This window comes from Rosa rugosa, chromosome 7 (assembly GCF_958449725.1).
Source record: "Rosa rugosa chromosome 7, drRosRugo1.1, whole genome shotgun sequence".
Classification (NCBI taxonomy): Eukaryota; Viridiplantae; Streptophyta; class Magnoliopsida; order Rosales; family Rosaceae; genus Rosa; species Rosa rugosa.
The window spans coordinates 31,866,107-31,882,978 of record NC_084826.1 but is presented as its reverse complement, the minus strand read 5'-3'; the positions used below and the strand labels follow the sequence as shown (position 1 = coordinate 31,882,978).

The 16,872-nt window shown below is 36.4% G+C and overlaps 1 protein-coding gene across 9 annotated transcripts; it reads right to left on the bottom strand.

The window, feature by feature from the left end:
* Positions 1-2,206: 2,206 nt before the first annotated feature.
* On the bottom strand, positions 2,207-9,043 carry LOC133722212 (uncharacterized CRM domain-containing protein At3g25440, chloroplastic-like). Of its 9 annotated transcripts, none has more exons than XR_009852561.1 (9): positions 8,643-9,043; positions 7,969-8,114; positions 7,487-7,861; positions 6,805-7,243; positions 6,255-6,656; positions 5,561-5,716; positions 3,713-3,786; positions 3,218-3,607; positions 2,207-3,130 (listed from the first exon to the last, which is right to left on the bottom strand). XR_009852561.1 is itself a non-coding variant. In XM_062149032.1 (6 exons), the coding sequence occupies exons 3-6, from the start codon at positions 7,507-7,509 to the stop codon at positions 5,564-5,566; spliced, it is 1,017 nt and encodes a 338-aa protein (XP_062005016.1). In that variant the 5' UTR covers positions 7,510-7,861; positions 7,969-8,114; positions 8,643-9,043; the 3' UTR covers positions 3,797-5,563. The 9 variants fall into 9 exon arrangements, 1 of the variants encoding a protein (XP_062005016.1); XR_009852557.1 differs by having other exon boundaries at positions 2,208-3,135; positions 5,556-5,716; XR_009852556.1 differs by having other exon boundaries at positions 2,209-3,135; positions 7,487-7,864.
* Between the last annotated feature and the right edge of the window lie 7,829 nt (positions 9,044-16,872).

Sequence of the window (16,872 nt, the reverse complement as noted above, 5' to 3'; positions counted from 1 at the left end):
TGGTTTTTTATATCTAAAATTCAAGAGAATTTTTAATGTGGTGGCTTTATGATTAATGGCATTCAAAAATGACCTCATATATAATTGACCTTCTTTTTTTTTTTTTTTTACAATGTGCCCAATTCGATCTTCGATCCATCTTTGAATTATGGAGCGTCTCAAACTCTCAACAATTTCGCTACAGTTCTGATTTCATCCAGCATAGGGTTCACTCATACTTTGATCACCTCCAAACCTCTGTCCAATAATTCTCAATTAAGCTCGACAAGGCTGGTTACGCACTCAACTCGGTAGCTGCCAGCACACGAGAATTTGAATAATCATTGATATTATAATGCAAATGAACATGAAATTTAGGACACAAAGGCGCCCATCTATTGCCCATTTACGTACTTGACCAAACGACCTTACATTCTCCTTGAGAGTCAAGTATTGCAACTAGGTGCTCCGCATGAGGTCCTAAGTTTGTACAAGTGATTTGAAAGAGGCTCCTAGAGAAAATATTTGCTCAAGTAGTTACGTTGAGTCCCAAAGAATCTAAAATGCTGCAACCTTTTTTGGCAATACCTAGGCATCAGCAGTTTACTTGGTCAGGCTTCCCACATAATACAAATGCAAATATTAGCAAAGTAGCCAACAAGCATTTCATTTAATAGAGTGGTAAGGCATAACACTCTGCAGAGGTCCTAAGTTCAACTACTCCCTCCCCCATCAAGCTAACAAAACATAAATGGAAGTTATATACACATCAGTAGAAAGTGGCCCTTCTCAACACGTGAAAAGATTTCACATTCCACCTCAAAGCACAATTTTTCTGGTGGATAGTTGCTCTTTCCAACCGTACAAAAATTTCACAAAAGAAAAAAATAACAGAAAATAAGACGAAAGATGCTGCTCTATTCAGCAATATACATTCATTGCAGAGTGCAAAATAACAAGATATTAAATCAATTGAAATGGAAGGCATCTATTGATACATATGTTAAAAGAGTGGATCCAACAGTTTACTGTAATTTCCAGCACAATACAGAATTGATAGAAGAACTCATTTAAGTAAGATTGATAGATTGGAAGGACGGAGAGAACTGACCATTACGCCATATGCAGCTATCCATCTTGAGCTGGCCACAAGAACTGAAAAAATCACCTGGGATTATAAGGGAGCGAGATGAAGTAGGGCTATGACAATGGCTTGGAGTGCTGTTTATGAAGGACTGTAATCTGAGTAAACATCCCTTGGTTTTAGCAGTAAGATTATAGAAAAAGCCTCCCATAAATCTAGCGGTATACTTACGACCTTTCGAAGAGCCACCCCATTGTGATTCCTCATATTCCAGAGTTTAGATTTGCAAGGCAATGGCAGACATTATGGATCTTCGACGGTTTCTTGTGGCGGCATCTTCTTAATCTTTCATCAACCATTTTGTCAAACGATTCATTGCAGAAACAGTTTGACAAAATCAAAATGAAAAGAATATGAAGATTTGTAGAATTTGGATATAAGAAGTGTTTGTGAACTTGTGAGAGATGAGGGTGACAACGACTCCATTTGGTTTTGCAGGAACATGCAAATCCAGTTGGTTCAAATTACAGTTACATTGCTTTCATTCAGACTGCATATGGATATATTTTTGTTCTTTCTTGAGTGCTGAAGGAGTTGATTAGGAAGGAAAACAAAAAAAAAAAAAAACCAGAATTGAAGAATCTTAATTAAACAAGATGATTATCAAAGTAACCTATCATAGTAAAATACATAAGCTAATATGCACGGTAAAGCTTAAAAGAAAAGAAAAAGATTGTGGACACCAAATTGCTTTTACGGTTTTACCTCTATCTGCTTTCATTCCCGGAAGATGACTGATTCAATTTAAATATTTTGCTGTAACAAAGCTTCGGTGCAATAAACCTAAAAAATGGCAATAGACTTGATGCAAAACATGGGAGACTGCCTTGTCTGAAGTCTGAACTATAACCGGAGCCGGTCTAGAATTATCAGCACCAGGAATTGAACTGTCAATTCTCTTTTGCCACAAGAACCAACAAAACATAGCAAACTTCTCCCATTGAAAAACACTACACGATTGTTTCAGCCACCCATTCCCTAGCACAAAGATTTGGCTCCCCTGAAACTTGCAAGGCAGACTATTACACAATGCAAAACAATTTCGACTTGCGCATGACACCGAAAACGAAAGTCAGAGGTACCAAAAACACTAGATATGAAGATAGATACTACAAAGAAGAAAACATGATTTTTGCTACATATTCTGCTTAATTTCCAAAGTGATAATGACCAAAAGAAGTCTGAGCAGGGAAGCTTAATTAGTTTTTGCCTTGTTTGTTCCCCTACTGGAATCATTTTCTTCACATCTTAACATCTACCATGTTAACATTAGTTGAGTTCGGTTTGTTCCTAGATTTCTACATGCCTATGCATGCAAAAGTTGAGTTACATCACTACATTCTTAATCTGCAAACCCTCAAGGGGTTGCTTCCTCCTCTTTCCAGCTGCAAATTACTTGAAAAAGTTGCTGCATCTGAACCCAAGTTGCTTCAACCGATAGAAAATCCTTTCTAGCTTGCAATACTTTCTTCAATGAAGTGTTCTCATGGATACAGTGCATGGGACTGCTCCAATTCCTTCAAGCATGCTTCCTCTGCAGCCAATTTTTCCTTGAGATCTTAAATCATCAACTTTTTTCCATTGATTTGATTCAGCAATTCATATTCTTCCTTTTGAGCTTCAGATGAGCAGATAGTATAGTATTTCACTTCTCGTCCCAGCTCTAACTTCCTTTTAGATGCTTCATTCACTTCATCGGTGATTTTGCTAGCTGTGGAATATTTAAACTCCAACAAAGCCAGCTTGCCCAAGACAAGTTCAATATTTGCCGACTGAGCTCCAGCTCTGACATCAGATTTCAGCAAAAATTCCAACGATGATTTGAAGCTTTGAACACACTCAGATTCCATGACTTCATCAATAGAGAGAGAGGAAATCCTTTGGATTTTGGCCTTAGCTTGAGCAACCTCATGCAAATTGGGGATTGAAGCTTCGTTGGTGCTGGCCAAGCTTTGTTGGTGCTCGCCGAGATAACTTTCCAGAAACCCCAAAGCTTGGATAGAGCGCCTAGACTTAATACCAAAGTACAAGAACCAGTCAACAGCACAACATGTAAAATGATAAAGAAATACACAAGTTAGAACAAATACTCACGCCTGCAGCTACTGAGGATTGTGATTGCTTCACCTCAATGATTTGGACGACATCCTCACTACCCGATCCTTTGTTGAGTGCTCCAACTTCTTCCTCACTCCATGCATGCCCAATGCTACATTGTTCAGCAGGCGGTGGTGAAGGCTGCTCTTCGATAGCTTGCACCTCCTCTTCTTCTCTAATTATTTCTTGCTGTCCTCCTGTTTCTTCCACTCTCGATACCTGCCTAATGCTACATTTTTCAACAGGCTGCTGTGCTGGCAGCTGGTCAACTGTTTGGACCTCCATGTCTTCTTCCCTCCCTTCTTTCTGTCTTTCTCCGGTTTCCTCTCTCTCGACATGCTCAATTCTTTCATTTTCACAATTTCTCAATTCAAAGTTCTTCAGAGGCTACAATAACAAACATAAACTTGTAGATTAAATCAAGATTGTACTCATAATAAGAACACAAATAGGCAGGTATAATGAACAAATTATTAACATATAGAAACTAACATCAGTTGGCCATAATAGATCTTGTCCTCTGAGCAATCCTGTATGCAGTCCCTAAATGACACCTCATAATCATGCTACAATAATCATGAAGACTATCAGAAATGCCTCAAATGAAGCTGATACAAGTTTGACTAACTTGTGTACATATATATGCTAATAATGAATACTGAAAACAACTTTATTACTCGAGTAAATTTAATAAATTGCAGAGTACATAACACAGTAACTTAAGTCAAAACTTGCTTAAATAAAGTACTGAAATTAAATGGAACGTCAAAAGGTTATTGAAATGAGCTTCTAAAATGTAGAAGACTCAGAAAGTGTGGTGTCTGTAGTCAAGGAAAATATTCTGCAAACATAGAAGAATAAGCACTCCCACACATTCAAAACATCAAGTGTTCCCAAATTCACAACATGACTAAAGGAATAATGCATTTGGTCCAACTGATGATGTTGAAAATCTTAACCTGAAATAAAAGTTTCAATGAAGAATAATCTGCATTGTAGTGCACTCAATTAATAATAGCAGCACAAACTTAATGTTTGAACAATGTAATTTAGCAGAATATTGGGTATGCATACTGAGCTGAAACCTTTGCATTTCTATTATTATTATTGAATAGGGACAATCATATGAACACAGAATCAAAAAGTTCTCTAATAACTCTGAAATTTTACCAAGGAAAAATGAACCAAAATTACAATAATTTAGAGTAGAAGATCCTCTAATGCCTGATGCTCCTACTGATCCATTAAATTATACGCATTCATATGTTAAGAAGATCTAAAACAAGTACTAACCTTATATATTGATCATGCACATTCTTTCTTTGGTGTTGAAGATTTCAAAAGTGAAACCACTTTAACTTATAGACGATTAACCAGATGAACAAAAACCAATGACAAATTCTTTTTTATTTTTTATTTTTTATTTTTTATTTTTATTTTTATTTTTTTTATTCTTTTTTAAAGAACCTCATTACAAGCCCAATGTATGTATCATCTCATACAAACTAAATACCAAGCTATGATATAAATCATGCATAAATATATTTGAGAATTTCCAGAATCATTGTTATCTCTATCAAATATCAATTATTCCTTTTATATGCAATGCCAAAACTAGTTCTTAAACTGAAGATAATTATGACAAGGTTGCTGTAATTTACTGAAAAGAGCTTTTCACTTTTAGCAAGTGAGTGAATCTGAGCTCAGAAGAAATGAAGGGTGAAGGGCAGTCCACTTAAATTGAGTAAGCAATTCTGTTATGGTCTAATATGATATTTCTTCTTAAAAGACTCAAAGAATTAACTTAATTAGTCAAAAACTCGTTAGGAGGTTAATATACCATAAGACCAAGAAAACTGAATCATGCTAATGAATAATGCCATACCAAAACAAGAGCTGAAAATGTATTTTTATTCAAAGAATTTGCAGCAGATAATCTATGACCCCTTCTACAATGGTATAGTACGTACGTTGCTCTACATTGTGACAACCTCTGAAGGTGATTTTTACCTCTTGTTGTATGCTAATATTAAACCTTAAAGGTGTGAATGTTTAAACCTCCTTTCGGAGAAAAGACACGAACCTTTAAAGTTTAAAATTACAAGTTTTCAGTCCAATACTTATGGTAAACCAGAACTTCTAAACATAAGATTGCTATGGCAACACGGAATGTTTAAGAGCTCTAATTTAACCGCGACCAAAAAGGCTGAAGTTTTATGTGTTTGATTCAACTATTCAAGTAATGAGTAGTCCTTACATATGTTCAACATTTTATTTGAATTCATGCATACAGAAAAGATTCAATTCACATGTTTGCCAGACAAATGAAGAATACCTTACCAATCATCTATCCATCAAACAATCTTGTGTCGTATCCTCTTTTACTTTCTTAAACCGAGCAAGATGCTGGTGATATTCCTCTAGTTCTTTCTCCAATTTTTCAATAAACTGACTTGTATGTTCGAGGGACTGCTCATACCTATATTTTTCGAGCGCCTGCAGTTTTTAAATTCAGAAACAATTATAACAGATAAGTTTAAAATCTGGGAGGATCAATGATTTTTCAACCAAATTATTAAGGATGCTTTATAAATAAGCCATACACTATTCAATATCATGATGGGCTGAAGGGTTTGGCCCCATAGAATAAAAGTTTTGTGTGTATCATGTAAGGTAGGACTTTCAGTTTATTGAAACACCAAAGCTTCTCATACCCTTGAAAGTTGCATTCATGAAACTACTCTAGTGCATAATGGCCTAACCAAAATCATATCAGAAAATTGGGCAAATGCCCTGACCAAAGTAGGAATTTTTTTAACACTTAGTGCATCAAAATATGTAGTTAAAAGACTGAAATTCTTAAGACGCTCTAAATGACTGTAAGATAAATATTAATAACAGACAAAAACTGGAAAAGCTGTTACCACCTTTCTTTAAGGACTAGACAGGAAAGTTCTCCCCACCCCCTTAGTTTATCACATTAACTTCTCTGTTCAGAGAAAGAAAAATACAGAATCTATAGATAACTGAGTACCTTATTTTTGGACAGTGTATCCGGTGGTGACATTACTTCCGGCTGCACATAGTTCTTCCCCCGATAGAAAATTATAGTATTATTAGATTTGATGTCAATCACTATGCCTTTGCTCAGCCGAGCTAGCTCATCAGCATATTCATGAACCTGTCCTGGCTTACAAGGTTTGCATATAACCTTTACTGTCTCATGCTTCTTCCAATGCAGATGCATATTTAAAACAACCCCTCCAAATACTCCCCGCCTTCCAACTGGCACATAGTTCTTCTTTTTCTCACCAGTTCGCTTAAGATAATGCTTTTCTTCTTCAGTTAAAATTTCAGGATCATGTGTTTCAGCAGAAGCTTTGTGAACCTGGAATTTTCTCAACTTCTCAATCAACCATGCTTCCTTTCGTTTTGCCTGAAAAATACATGACAGGGATGTAAAAGATAATTTACTATATGAGAAGATAAATAACAGTGTAACACCAAGCAGGATGACATTAGTATTGGAGATCTGCGCATAAAATGATGTTTGCATAATAATTATACATAGTAATGCATCCAACCTTTTCAAGTTTGTATCTAATCCTAACTTCCGGATTTGGAGAATTGATCTTCTTTTTGGCCTTTAGACGATAAAATCGTAGTTCATTCAGTTTGGCCTTCTTGGACATTTTAACTCGTTTGGCCACCTTCTTCCCTTGTGTCAAGGAACCAGTTTCATCAAGTGGCTTACCAATTGAAAACCGCACAACACCATTGTCTGTTTTGAGCTCAAACAAAGTCCTACTCATGCATCTGGTGGGTGGCAAATTTCTGAGAAGAGTTTGATACTGATACATATTTGATCTGCTCAGCAATGCAGAATCTACTGAGAGTATGAAAGATGCCATAACCCGGTAGCTTTGCCTTTGTATACACATGTGACAAGGAAGAGAGCCTACGGTTGGCAGAGAGAGGCCTAACACATTTTTGGCCAAACAACAGAAGCGGAGCAACAAATTCCTGCATAAAGAATGGCCATCCAGAAATGACTAGGTGATATGACAGTAAAATCATGTTCAAATCTTCAGCACAGGATATGTTGTAAGAACAAGTGTAAGTGTTACAGTGAATGAAGAAGTTGATGGGGTTTGTTGGTTCATGGGGTTGTATCAAATATCAAATATCAAATATCAATCAGCGGTAGAAATATAGACAAGAGTAGTTAGTGAAGATATGAGAAAGAAGGCAATGCCTGAGCCTGACCTTGTTCCTCCTGTGATGCCCATCCTTGAATATCCAGCCACAGCCAGAGTCTATCTTTCCGGAGCAACCAACAGCTCACTTGCAGTGGTGGATCCAGGATCCGAAACCCGTCTAGGCTAATGTGCACAAAAATTTTAAAATTTCTCTATATATATTTTTTTTTGAGGTTTGGAACCCAATGGGAGGCTCATCCTCATGCCTTTATTATTTTTTTCAATCAAAACATATAACAGGGGGGACATAAAACCGATGATGAAATGCCTCAGCCTCTATATATTTTATGTATGCACATACTGCTCTGCTGTTTCCACCATCTATATCAATTTTGTTGCCGAGTAGTATAAATGGAAATGCCTCAGTGTCAGCTGGACCTACCTGCTAACCGATGGTGAAATAATGTCAATAATTAGAACTTCAGATAATCAGGATAACCTTACAAGCTAGATAGTGCAGAACCGCAGAAGAGGAAAAATTTAACAGACCTATTTGAGAAACTCTTGATGCCAGTTCTGAAGTGTTTCAAATGATCTTAGAACATTCACATCATAAACAAGAACACAACAATCTGCTCCACATAAAATGCTGCCCTGAGACTTTGAAACCTTTCTTGTCCTGCTGTGTCCCAAATCTGTCAAGTACAATAGCACAGATGTGGCAAACAGAACTAAGATTACTTGATGTTTCAGGTGTGTGTATATAGAGAATACATATTCTAGTAAATGCTTTAATTATTCACTTGCAAAGTCACCAATTTGTCATCAATATGAGGTTCCAGTTTGCATAACTGAAAATGGAACCAGTTTATTGGTTTCAGTTGAGTGCTTGCACAGTTAAGTCTATCGAGAATCTTAAACGGAAGAAGCAAATATGGTACAGGAGATGGCCTTGTATAGCAATTTTGTCCAAATTTGGGAGACATTTGACTAACAACAGCTAAAGCCTTGCTGTATCAAACATAAACATGGCATTTCAAGAATCATACTTTGGCTCCTCAATTTTTCTTATGGCAAACAGAATTGATCAGAAAAGAAAAGTAATCAACAACAAATCCATTAAACCCATTACAACAATCAAGAGAGAATTGATCGGGAACACTATTTCAATCAACAAACCCATTAAACCAATCAAGAGATTTAGCACAAAAGAAGAGAAATACCTGCCGTTTGGAGCAAATCAGAAAACAAAGCAAGCTTGGATGGGGAAAGCCGGAGAAGATGACTGCAATGAAAGGAACTGCAGGAAGAAGAACCCGACTCGAGGGACTCGATGTGCCGCTGCGCGTCCGAGGAACTGGTTGCAGATAATTCTCCTTTTTTTCTCTTTGGGCTACTATGGCCTGATGGCTATATATACCTATACACCACTTGCATACGCCCCTGCTCACTTGTCATAATCGATTTATGCAAATGGAAGATGAACAATTCCGGGAAAACCCAAATCAAAGACATGACCTATTCTCGCATTTTGGGCGGGAACAATAAAACGACGGCAGCAGATTTGAGAGAGAGAGAGAGAGAGAGCAAATTATAGGAGTTAGATTCACCATTAGTCCCCCAATTATGGTGTCAAAGCTAATTAGATACTTAGACTCTCTCATTTTTATATATATTTTTTTTATTAAAGGAAAATTCCATTGGAAATGGACAACTAACCCATAGAGGTACAAACAATCCCACAAGGGGTACACATACAACAGAAAGAATGGGTCGAAACATGGCCCAATAAATAACCTAGAAATACAAGAGGCCCAGCCCAAGTCAGTGGTTATCGAAACCCACACAGAACACGCCTTCATCATTAGGGAACGTGCCGCCATCAGAGAGCTTGATATGGATCCTTCGTCGTCTTCCTTCCCCTACTTGGTAGCATGAAGCTGCAAACCTTCTATCCGGCACATATGGTAGAATCTCGACCAATCTCCGAACACATTTGTCCCTCGAAGGAACTGGGTCGTTCTAGAGTCCATAACACCATACGGATCCGGTTCCGGGGACTTTTTTCTGGCGGAATAGAAGATATGACACTTGTTGCAGTTGGCCAAGGAAGGAAGAACATTTTCTGGATTTGGGTAGGGTGGGTTGAAGAAAAATAAGAAATAGGATGGGAAGAGGATTGAGGTGATGACACAGCGATATTCATGGATCAGAGAGGATCTCTATAATTGTGTTGGGAAACAAACAGCAAAAGAAAAAAACTAAACACCGGGATTAGTTGTCTGAATGGCGAACGCACTCCCCCTACCCTCTAGCAGGCGATCAAGATCATGATCCGAAGAGATCCAGATCTAAGCTAGGAGAAGTGGGAGAAGAGAACGAGATCTACTTTCTCTCTCTAGCTTTCAAAGAGAATGGAGAGAGACACATTAGATACCTAGACTCTCAACACTATCATTCTAATGGAGAGAGACACATTAGATACTTAGACTCTTTTTTTTTTTTATTAATTCACAATTACCATTCCCAATGGATTACGATTTTGGGATATGGTAGCTTTAAAATACTTCACTTGTAATTTACTTCATTTATCGAGATCGAATGTCCTAATTTCACTTATCGTACATAGTTTGTTTTAAACCTTCTTAATTTATTATATATTTCAAATTCTAAAAATATTTTGGTTGTAAACTTTTAGAATTTTGAATGTATAATAAATTAAGAAAGTTTAAGACAAACTAAAATATTAAGTAGATACAAGTAAATTTGACATTCAACTTAAAACTGGTCCAATTGAGTGAAGGCATCTCATAGCTTCAAATTATACTTGTGTAGGCAACATGATCTACTGCTGTAATGAGTGTGATTTCGAAACGACCGTAAAGAGAAAGATGGAAAATCACATGGCCAAGCATGAGAGAACTTAGAGCTCACTAATACAAAGAAATACATTATGATATTTGAAAAACGCCATCCCCGGACGCCGTAAATGCCGATGTCGTTTTTCCTAGACAAATTAATGGCGTTTCAAAAACGCTGTTAAAATCTTTCACTATGTTTCCTCATCTCCATTTCCAAACACCAAGATCCTATCATCGACACCCTTCCAAAACCTACATGTTAGCACAGTCACACATCTCCTGGGCACCTCTGGCTATATATGGTCATATTGATGAGTTGGAAACATTAGTTGCTCGTATATATGATTTTTCTTTTTAATTTTTATGATGATCTATTGTGTAGGATGAGAAAGATTTATGAATGCGGTCATTGTGGAGTAGATTTTGATAAGAAATCTATGTTCGAAAAACACGAGCTTCAACATGAGGAGGAGAAAAAGATATAGGAGTTAGAGGAAAGTCTAGCAACACATCTCAGCTTGAACAAGAATAAAGAACTGAAAGAATTTGTCTGCTTCACATGCAACTCAAGCTTTGTGCTTGAGAGTGAGTGTTGGACTATTTAATCCATTATGCTCTTAACATCCGGGCACCATCTCTTGATATGTATTTATCTTGACCTTGTTAACTTTGTAGTTTGAATATAATGGTCTTGCCTTAAACTGTTCATCTGGGTATTGTTATCATAATCTACGAGATAGAACAATACTTCTGCCTTTCCCTAATTAGAACAATACTCATATTGTTATGATTAGAGCTTAACTAAACATTTCCCTAATTAGTATCATACTGGCTTAAATTAAATATTCTTCTTAATCCCGACAGAACTGCCGGTAGATTGTGGTGACATACTGCATGTACCACGACGACGACAACGTAGCTTTTAACAAGTTTTTGCACCGTCATTTCGGATTGAAATATGAGATTGTACGTTATTCTCTAGAGTCTTGGATCGAACCCTACTTGAAGTGAACTACAAAATATTAAAAGTTTGGTCTAAAAAAACCATCTCAAGAGCACAAAACATGCAAATGCATAGTGTCATGTAATGGTTCAAAATTCATCCCAGATTTATGTGTAATTGTTTGGATTTATACTAGATATATATATTGTATTTCTTCATCAACAATAATAGAGTTGGATTTCATATCTCTTTTCAAGTACGGCTAACGATAGCGAAGGTAACTAGCTAGGTGTATGATTACCATGATAAGTAAATTGACTCCATCCGACATATACTCTCACCTTAGCATTTTAAATAAATTGACTTGTGTATGAAAAATGCATCTCTTTAACAACATCACATTAACATCTCTTGACGGTGAAAGTGGCACTACTAGAATTATGCTCATAGACATCGGTTTCTAGCCAATGTAAAAAAATAAAAATAAATAACTAAATAAAATCTACCAATGTCTTAGTAGGTGATGTTAAAGATCATGAAAAATCAGTCATACAAAAAAAGGACATCGGATAAGCATCTAGAATCAATGTAAAACGATTATTATGATCACAAATTGGTATGTTTAGCTATTGTCAAACTTCTATATTCTAGCATTTAATGCTTAATAAAGTATAGGTCCAACAGCACAAGTATGCATTTTAACATCATTATTCATTCTAGAAACGATATTTTATAATGTGTTACACATCGATTGCGTTGAACTTTTGCTTGTTATTCATGAGCTTCACGCATATTTGCCATATATCTCACTATTTAGGATTCAATCTACCTTTACGCATATTGCATGAACCGATATAGTTGCTTACTGCAACATCAGTTCTTGGAGAAGAACGATGTCCATTATTATGTAGATCATCGTTTCCTTCTATGCAGCGATGTTCATTCATTTATCGAACATCGATTTTTTAGGTCTGCAACGATGTCCATACTGATACGAGACATCGATCTCCATATAATAACACATGTGCATTTGTTTTTGTTACATTGATTCTAACCTAATAACTCAATATCCACTGTATAACGAGACATCGATTTTTATTTCAAAACTGATGTATCATCTCTTTATTGACATTGTTTTTATAGTTAAATACTGATTTGAAATATGTAGAGTTTTGTTTTAGTCAGACTAGCTTTGTTTTTACATTTTGATGATTTGATCGATTAAAAGAAAGAAAAAATTAATACAAATGGTTTTCTGGAGTTGAGACTCCTTTCTCGGCTATGCCCCATAGATCTTGAGATATGAAGAAGGTTCTCATCTTGATACTCTAACAGTCACAATTTTCTCCCTTGAATATAGGAAGAGGAATAGATGAGATTAAGGGTGATGGGAGTGAGAGTGAAGAAGAAGAAGTTGAAGGAGAAGAGCAAGAAGAAAATATTGATGACGTTGAAGGTGGGCACGGCCGTGTGGTTTCTGTACGTTGGCTTATTAGAAATGGAGATGTGTATGAAGCTCTGATTATTGACCATGTGCGTCCAGATGATTATGCTGATGTCTTCCAATTTTATCAAATGATCCTACAGATTATGAAGGAGAATATACATGAAAATGAGATAGTGCATTATAAAATTGTATGTTGGAATAATGACACAGAGGATATGGGGAATAAAGGTGACAGATTAACAAAATTGTTCTGTCTCTACACAGAAAACAATGACTATACTCTCTATATCATAATTATGCCTTACGAACCGTACTACACCATCCCCATGACAGACCAGTTGCTCCGAATATTTCGAGTACAGGGTAATATTGCTGATGCAGAAGAAATTGGAGAATGTTATAATGAAATCCTTGCTGATCTGTATCCTTCAAGGAATGCTCTCCACTTTGATGTGCTTGATGCAATACATAGCTGCTGGATACTCAACTCTCCAAATTCTTTGCCACAAGGGTATAGAGTTTTTTATGTTACAGCTCTCCCTAATGGGCATGGGGATGGGGATGGAGATGAGGATGTGAATGTTTGTGAGGATGGCTATGTGCATGGGGATGAGGATTGGAGGAAGCTAGGCCTAAACATTCATTTCCAGTTGTTTCTTCAGATTCTCATCAGGGTCTATGTGTTCGATGATAGAGATGGTGCTAATTACCACTATTTAAGGTTGGAGGTCTATAACCCCAGGAACAAGAATGGAGAACGTTAGGCCATCTCCAATGGGGGGCTAAAGGGTTGGTATAGCCCAAAAAATGGTGTTTTCCATCTCCAATGGCAGGCCATGCTATTACAAAAAAGAGATTTTATGGGCTAAAAGGGCACGAGCTGGGGTATAGATAGCCCTTTCTTTAGCCCTTGGGCTTCGTGGGGACCACGTTGGTGGCTCCAAATCCAATCTGAACCAAACGGTTGAGATTAAATGGCTGATGTCAGCTAAAGACTAGCTGTTGGAATTTTTTTTTTCTTTCAGTTTGAATGTAACGGTAAATTTTGACAAAAAATAATTAAAAAAAATCTGCCAAATATTCCTATAAATACCTTCTCACTCCCATTTTCATTTCTCACATTCACTCATATTTTTTTTCTATCTCCTCACTCCAATACTACTTGTTTCTCATTGTGCAATTTCTCTCATATATTCTTTGTTCAAAAATGGCCTCCACCACAAAAAAATTAGGAAATTGGATGCCAAAAGAAGATGAAGCTCTTACTATTGCTTATATCAAAGTCTCGGAAGATATGGAGAAGAGTGTACTAACCAATCAAAGGAAGGGCTTTGGGCACGATTCAAACATACTTGAAGTATTATGAAGGCACCAAACTTCCGAAGGCAAGATCGGAAGAGAGTTGTAATTCTCAATGGAAAAAACATATATTTCCAAACATGAACAAATGGCACCAATGTCTCAAGCGTTCCTAAAGGAGGGATCAAAGCGGAGCAAATCTCCAAGATATAGTGAGTTTTTATTTTTATTAATTTATTGTTTTATTTATTAGGGAGAAAAATTGTAAACATATATTTTTAATTTTTTTTAGTGTTTGTTGTGTAATTTAATTTTGTGACAATTTTTGTTATTGATTGAATTTGATAGCAACGACAAGCCGAGAGTTTCTATAGGGACGACTCCGGAGGACAACCATTTAAGTTTGGTAATTGTTATAATTTGTGCAAAGATTGGGTGACGTTTCAAGATCCACCTCAAGAACAATTTGGTCCAACACCGGTTCAACGAAACACCTCAATTTCTTTGGAGGAGGATGAGGATTCTCCTACTTCATCTCAAACGCGAATTCCTAGGCCTATGGGAAGAAATGCCGCAAGAAAAACGAGGCAAAAGGGCAAAGAGGCGGAAGTCAAAGCCATTGGAGAAGAAATGGTTGCCAGAATGAGAGAAATGGCGGCACAAATGAAAGAGGCGGAAGAGGAAAGGAAGAGAAGAGAGAAGAAAAGGGAGGATCGAAGAGAGGTTGCTAGGTTAGAGGCTATTTTAATGATGCAAACCATCAATTTTACTCCAAGAAATAAGGACTATCTTGATGGGAAGAAAAGAGAAGCTCTCCACCAACTCCAAGGACGTGAATTGTTTCCAAATTCCAGCAGGACATCCGATGTCTATCGTCCACAAATGCCATCCGATGAAGATGAAGCTTAATTTATTTAATCAATTTAAATTTGTGCTTAGATTAAATGTTTGGGTTAATAAACTTTTAAAGTTGTAGGTTAGTATGGGTAGTTGTCGTAGGTTATGAAGATGTAATTTTCAAGTTAAGAAATAAATTGGTAAGAAGTTAGAATGATATTTATATTCAAGGTACATTGGGGTTATACATTAAAAAAAGATGATAATTAAAACAACTTTTATTCATCATAATTAAACAAGCCACAAACCAATATAACAATGAGAAAACAAGCTACAAATTATGACAATAAATTGTCAATTATTACAACCACACACACAAACAAAACAAAGAAAAAAAACCACACTCATAAGTAAGTGCTTATCGATGTCATTAGCCTTTAGTTGCCCAAAGGTGCTTGATAAGATCTTGTTGTAGATCATTATTTGCAGCTCTAGAGCGTATTAGTCTATAACGATGCATGTACTCCTCCATTGAGATTTGGCCGATTCTTGGGTTGCGAGGTAAATTTGGACCATCATAAATTCTTGCCCGGGTTCTTTTTGACTTATTTGGGTCAGGTTCATCATCGTCGGAATCACCATCATAATAGTCATGACGCACATCCTCTATGATCGTATTATGAAGTATTATGCATGTAAGCATAATTGAGTTGTTATTGCTTCTACAATTGTGGAAAGATTTGAATTAGTGTGCTTGGTAGATGGTTGAATAAGGCTATGGAGTAGCCACTAGGAGTATATTTGATGAAATGATGTCAAAATGTACACACAAAGATGCAGTTAATTATAAAAGTGGAATATTATGATTACCCAATTGTAGCATAATTTTCAGTTAACCTCTTGATTCTGAGTTCTGACCCATTTATGAACTCACAGAAACAACTGCGTTTGCCTCTTCCATATGACTTTGGATGAAGTCAAGGCTTTCGGTTCCAAACTTGTCCAATTTGAAACTCAAGCCACCCTTGAAGATTTCGTATTTCAAATAATTAAAAATCGAACCTTTGGTTTTGAAAAGTAAATATCTTGTTTTCACTATAAAAGGAATGGCGAAGCTTTTGTTACTCAACGTTGCATTATTTGACACTCCAACTTATGAAAACTTGGGAAAGCATACCCATAATAGTCGGTTTGTTGGCTTCTTCGTAATTATTGATTTTAGTATGATTTTCAGAGGTCGTGGTGTTAGAACATAATGTGTACTAAAACATAATCACATAAACTGGAACCTATACTAGATCAAATCATGAAATTAAAACATAACATATTTGTAAGTATTTTGACAAGTCCCCATTCAACGTCTCCTGAGTGTACTAGGAGTTTATAGAATCAAAGCCTTAGGAGAACTCTTCTCTCATACTTTCCCGGCTGCTCTAGGAGATTAAAGATCAAGCAAAGAAGTTACAGCAGCTGACATGGGATTTGTGGTGGGTGCATCACAAGTATGAAAATATGTGCAAATTTGTGTATGATGTGCCCTACTTCCAAGATTAGGAGATCAAGTTTTAGTAAAGGGGAAAAGTAAGAGTATTGTACCCAAGGGATTGAGTAACTCTACCCTAGCTAGATCACCGCGAAAATAAACCTAGAAAACACATGCAAAGTCTACCTTTTTACAAATTCACAACATTAGCCCTTTGGAAGCTAAAGATCATGAGGATGGTATTTACAATTGTGGTAGTGAACGGTTTGGTTGATTTTAATTTTTATGAAGTAAATTAAGTTGCACAAAAATAAACTAAGCTAATAAAAATAAAATAAAATAGAGACTTTGATCAATGAGATAAATAGGAGCATAGGTTTTGCACCTAACCTCCCTCATGCATATACTGTAACCCATTTTCAAATAACAACATGCTTTGATAAATTCCCCCTTGGTTTTCGCTAGAAAAACCAAGATACCAACTAATCATGCAACCTAACTATGTCGCTAAGCAAACCTAGATCACACAACCTTAGTCCCATTTACATTCGCTAAAACATAAAAGGGCTTTGATGTCGTAAAG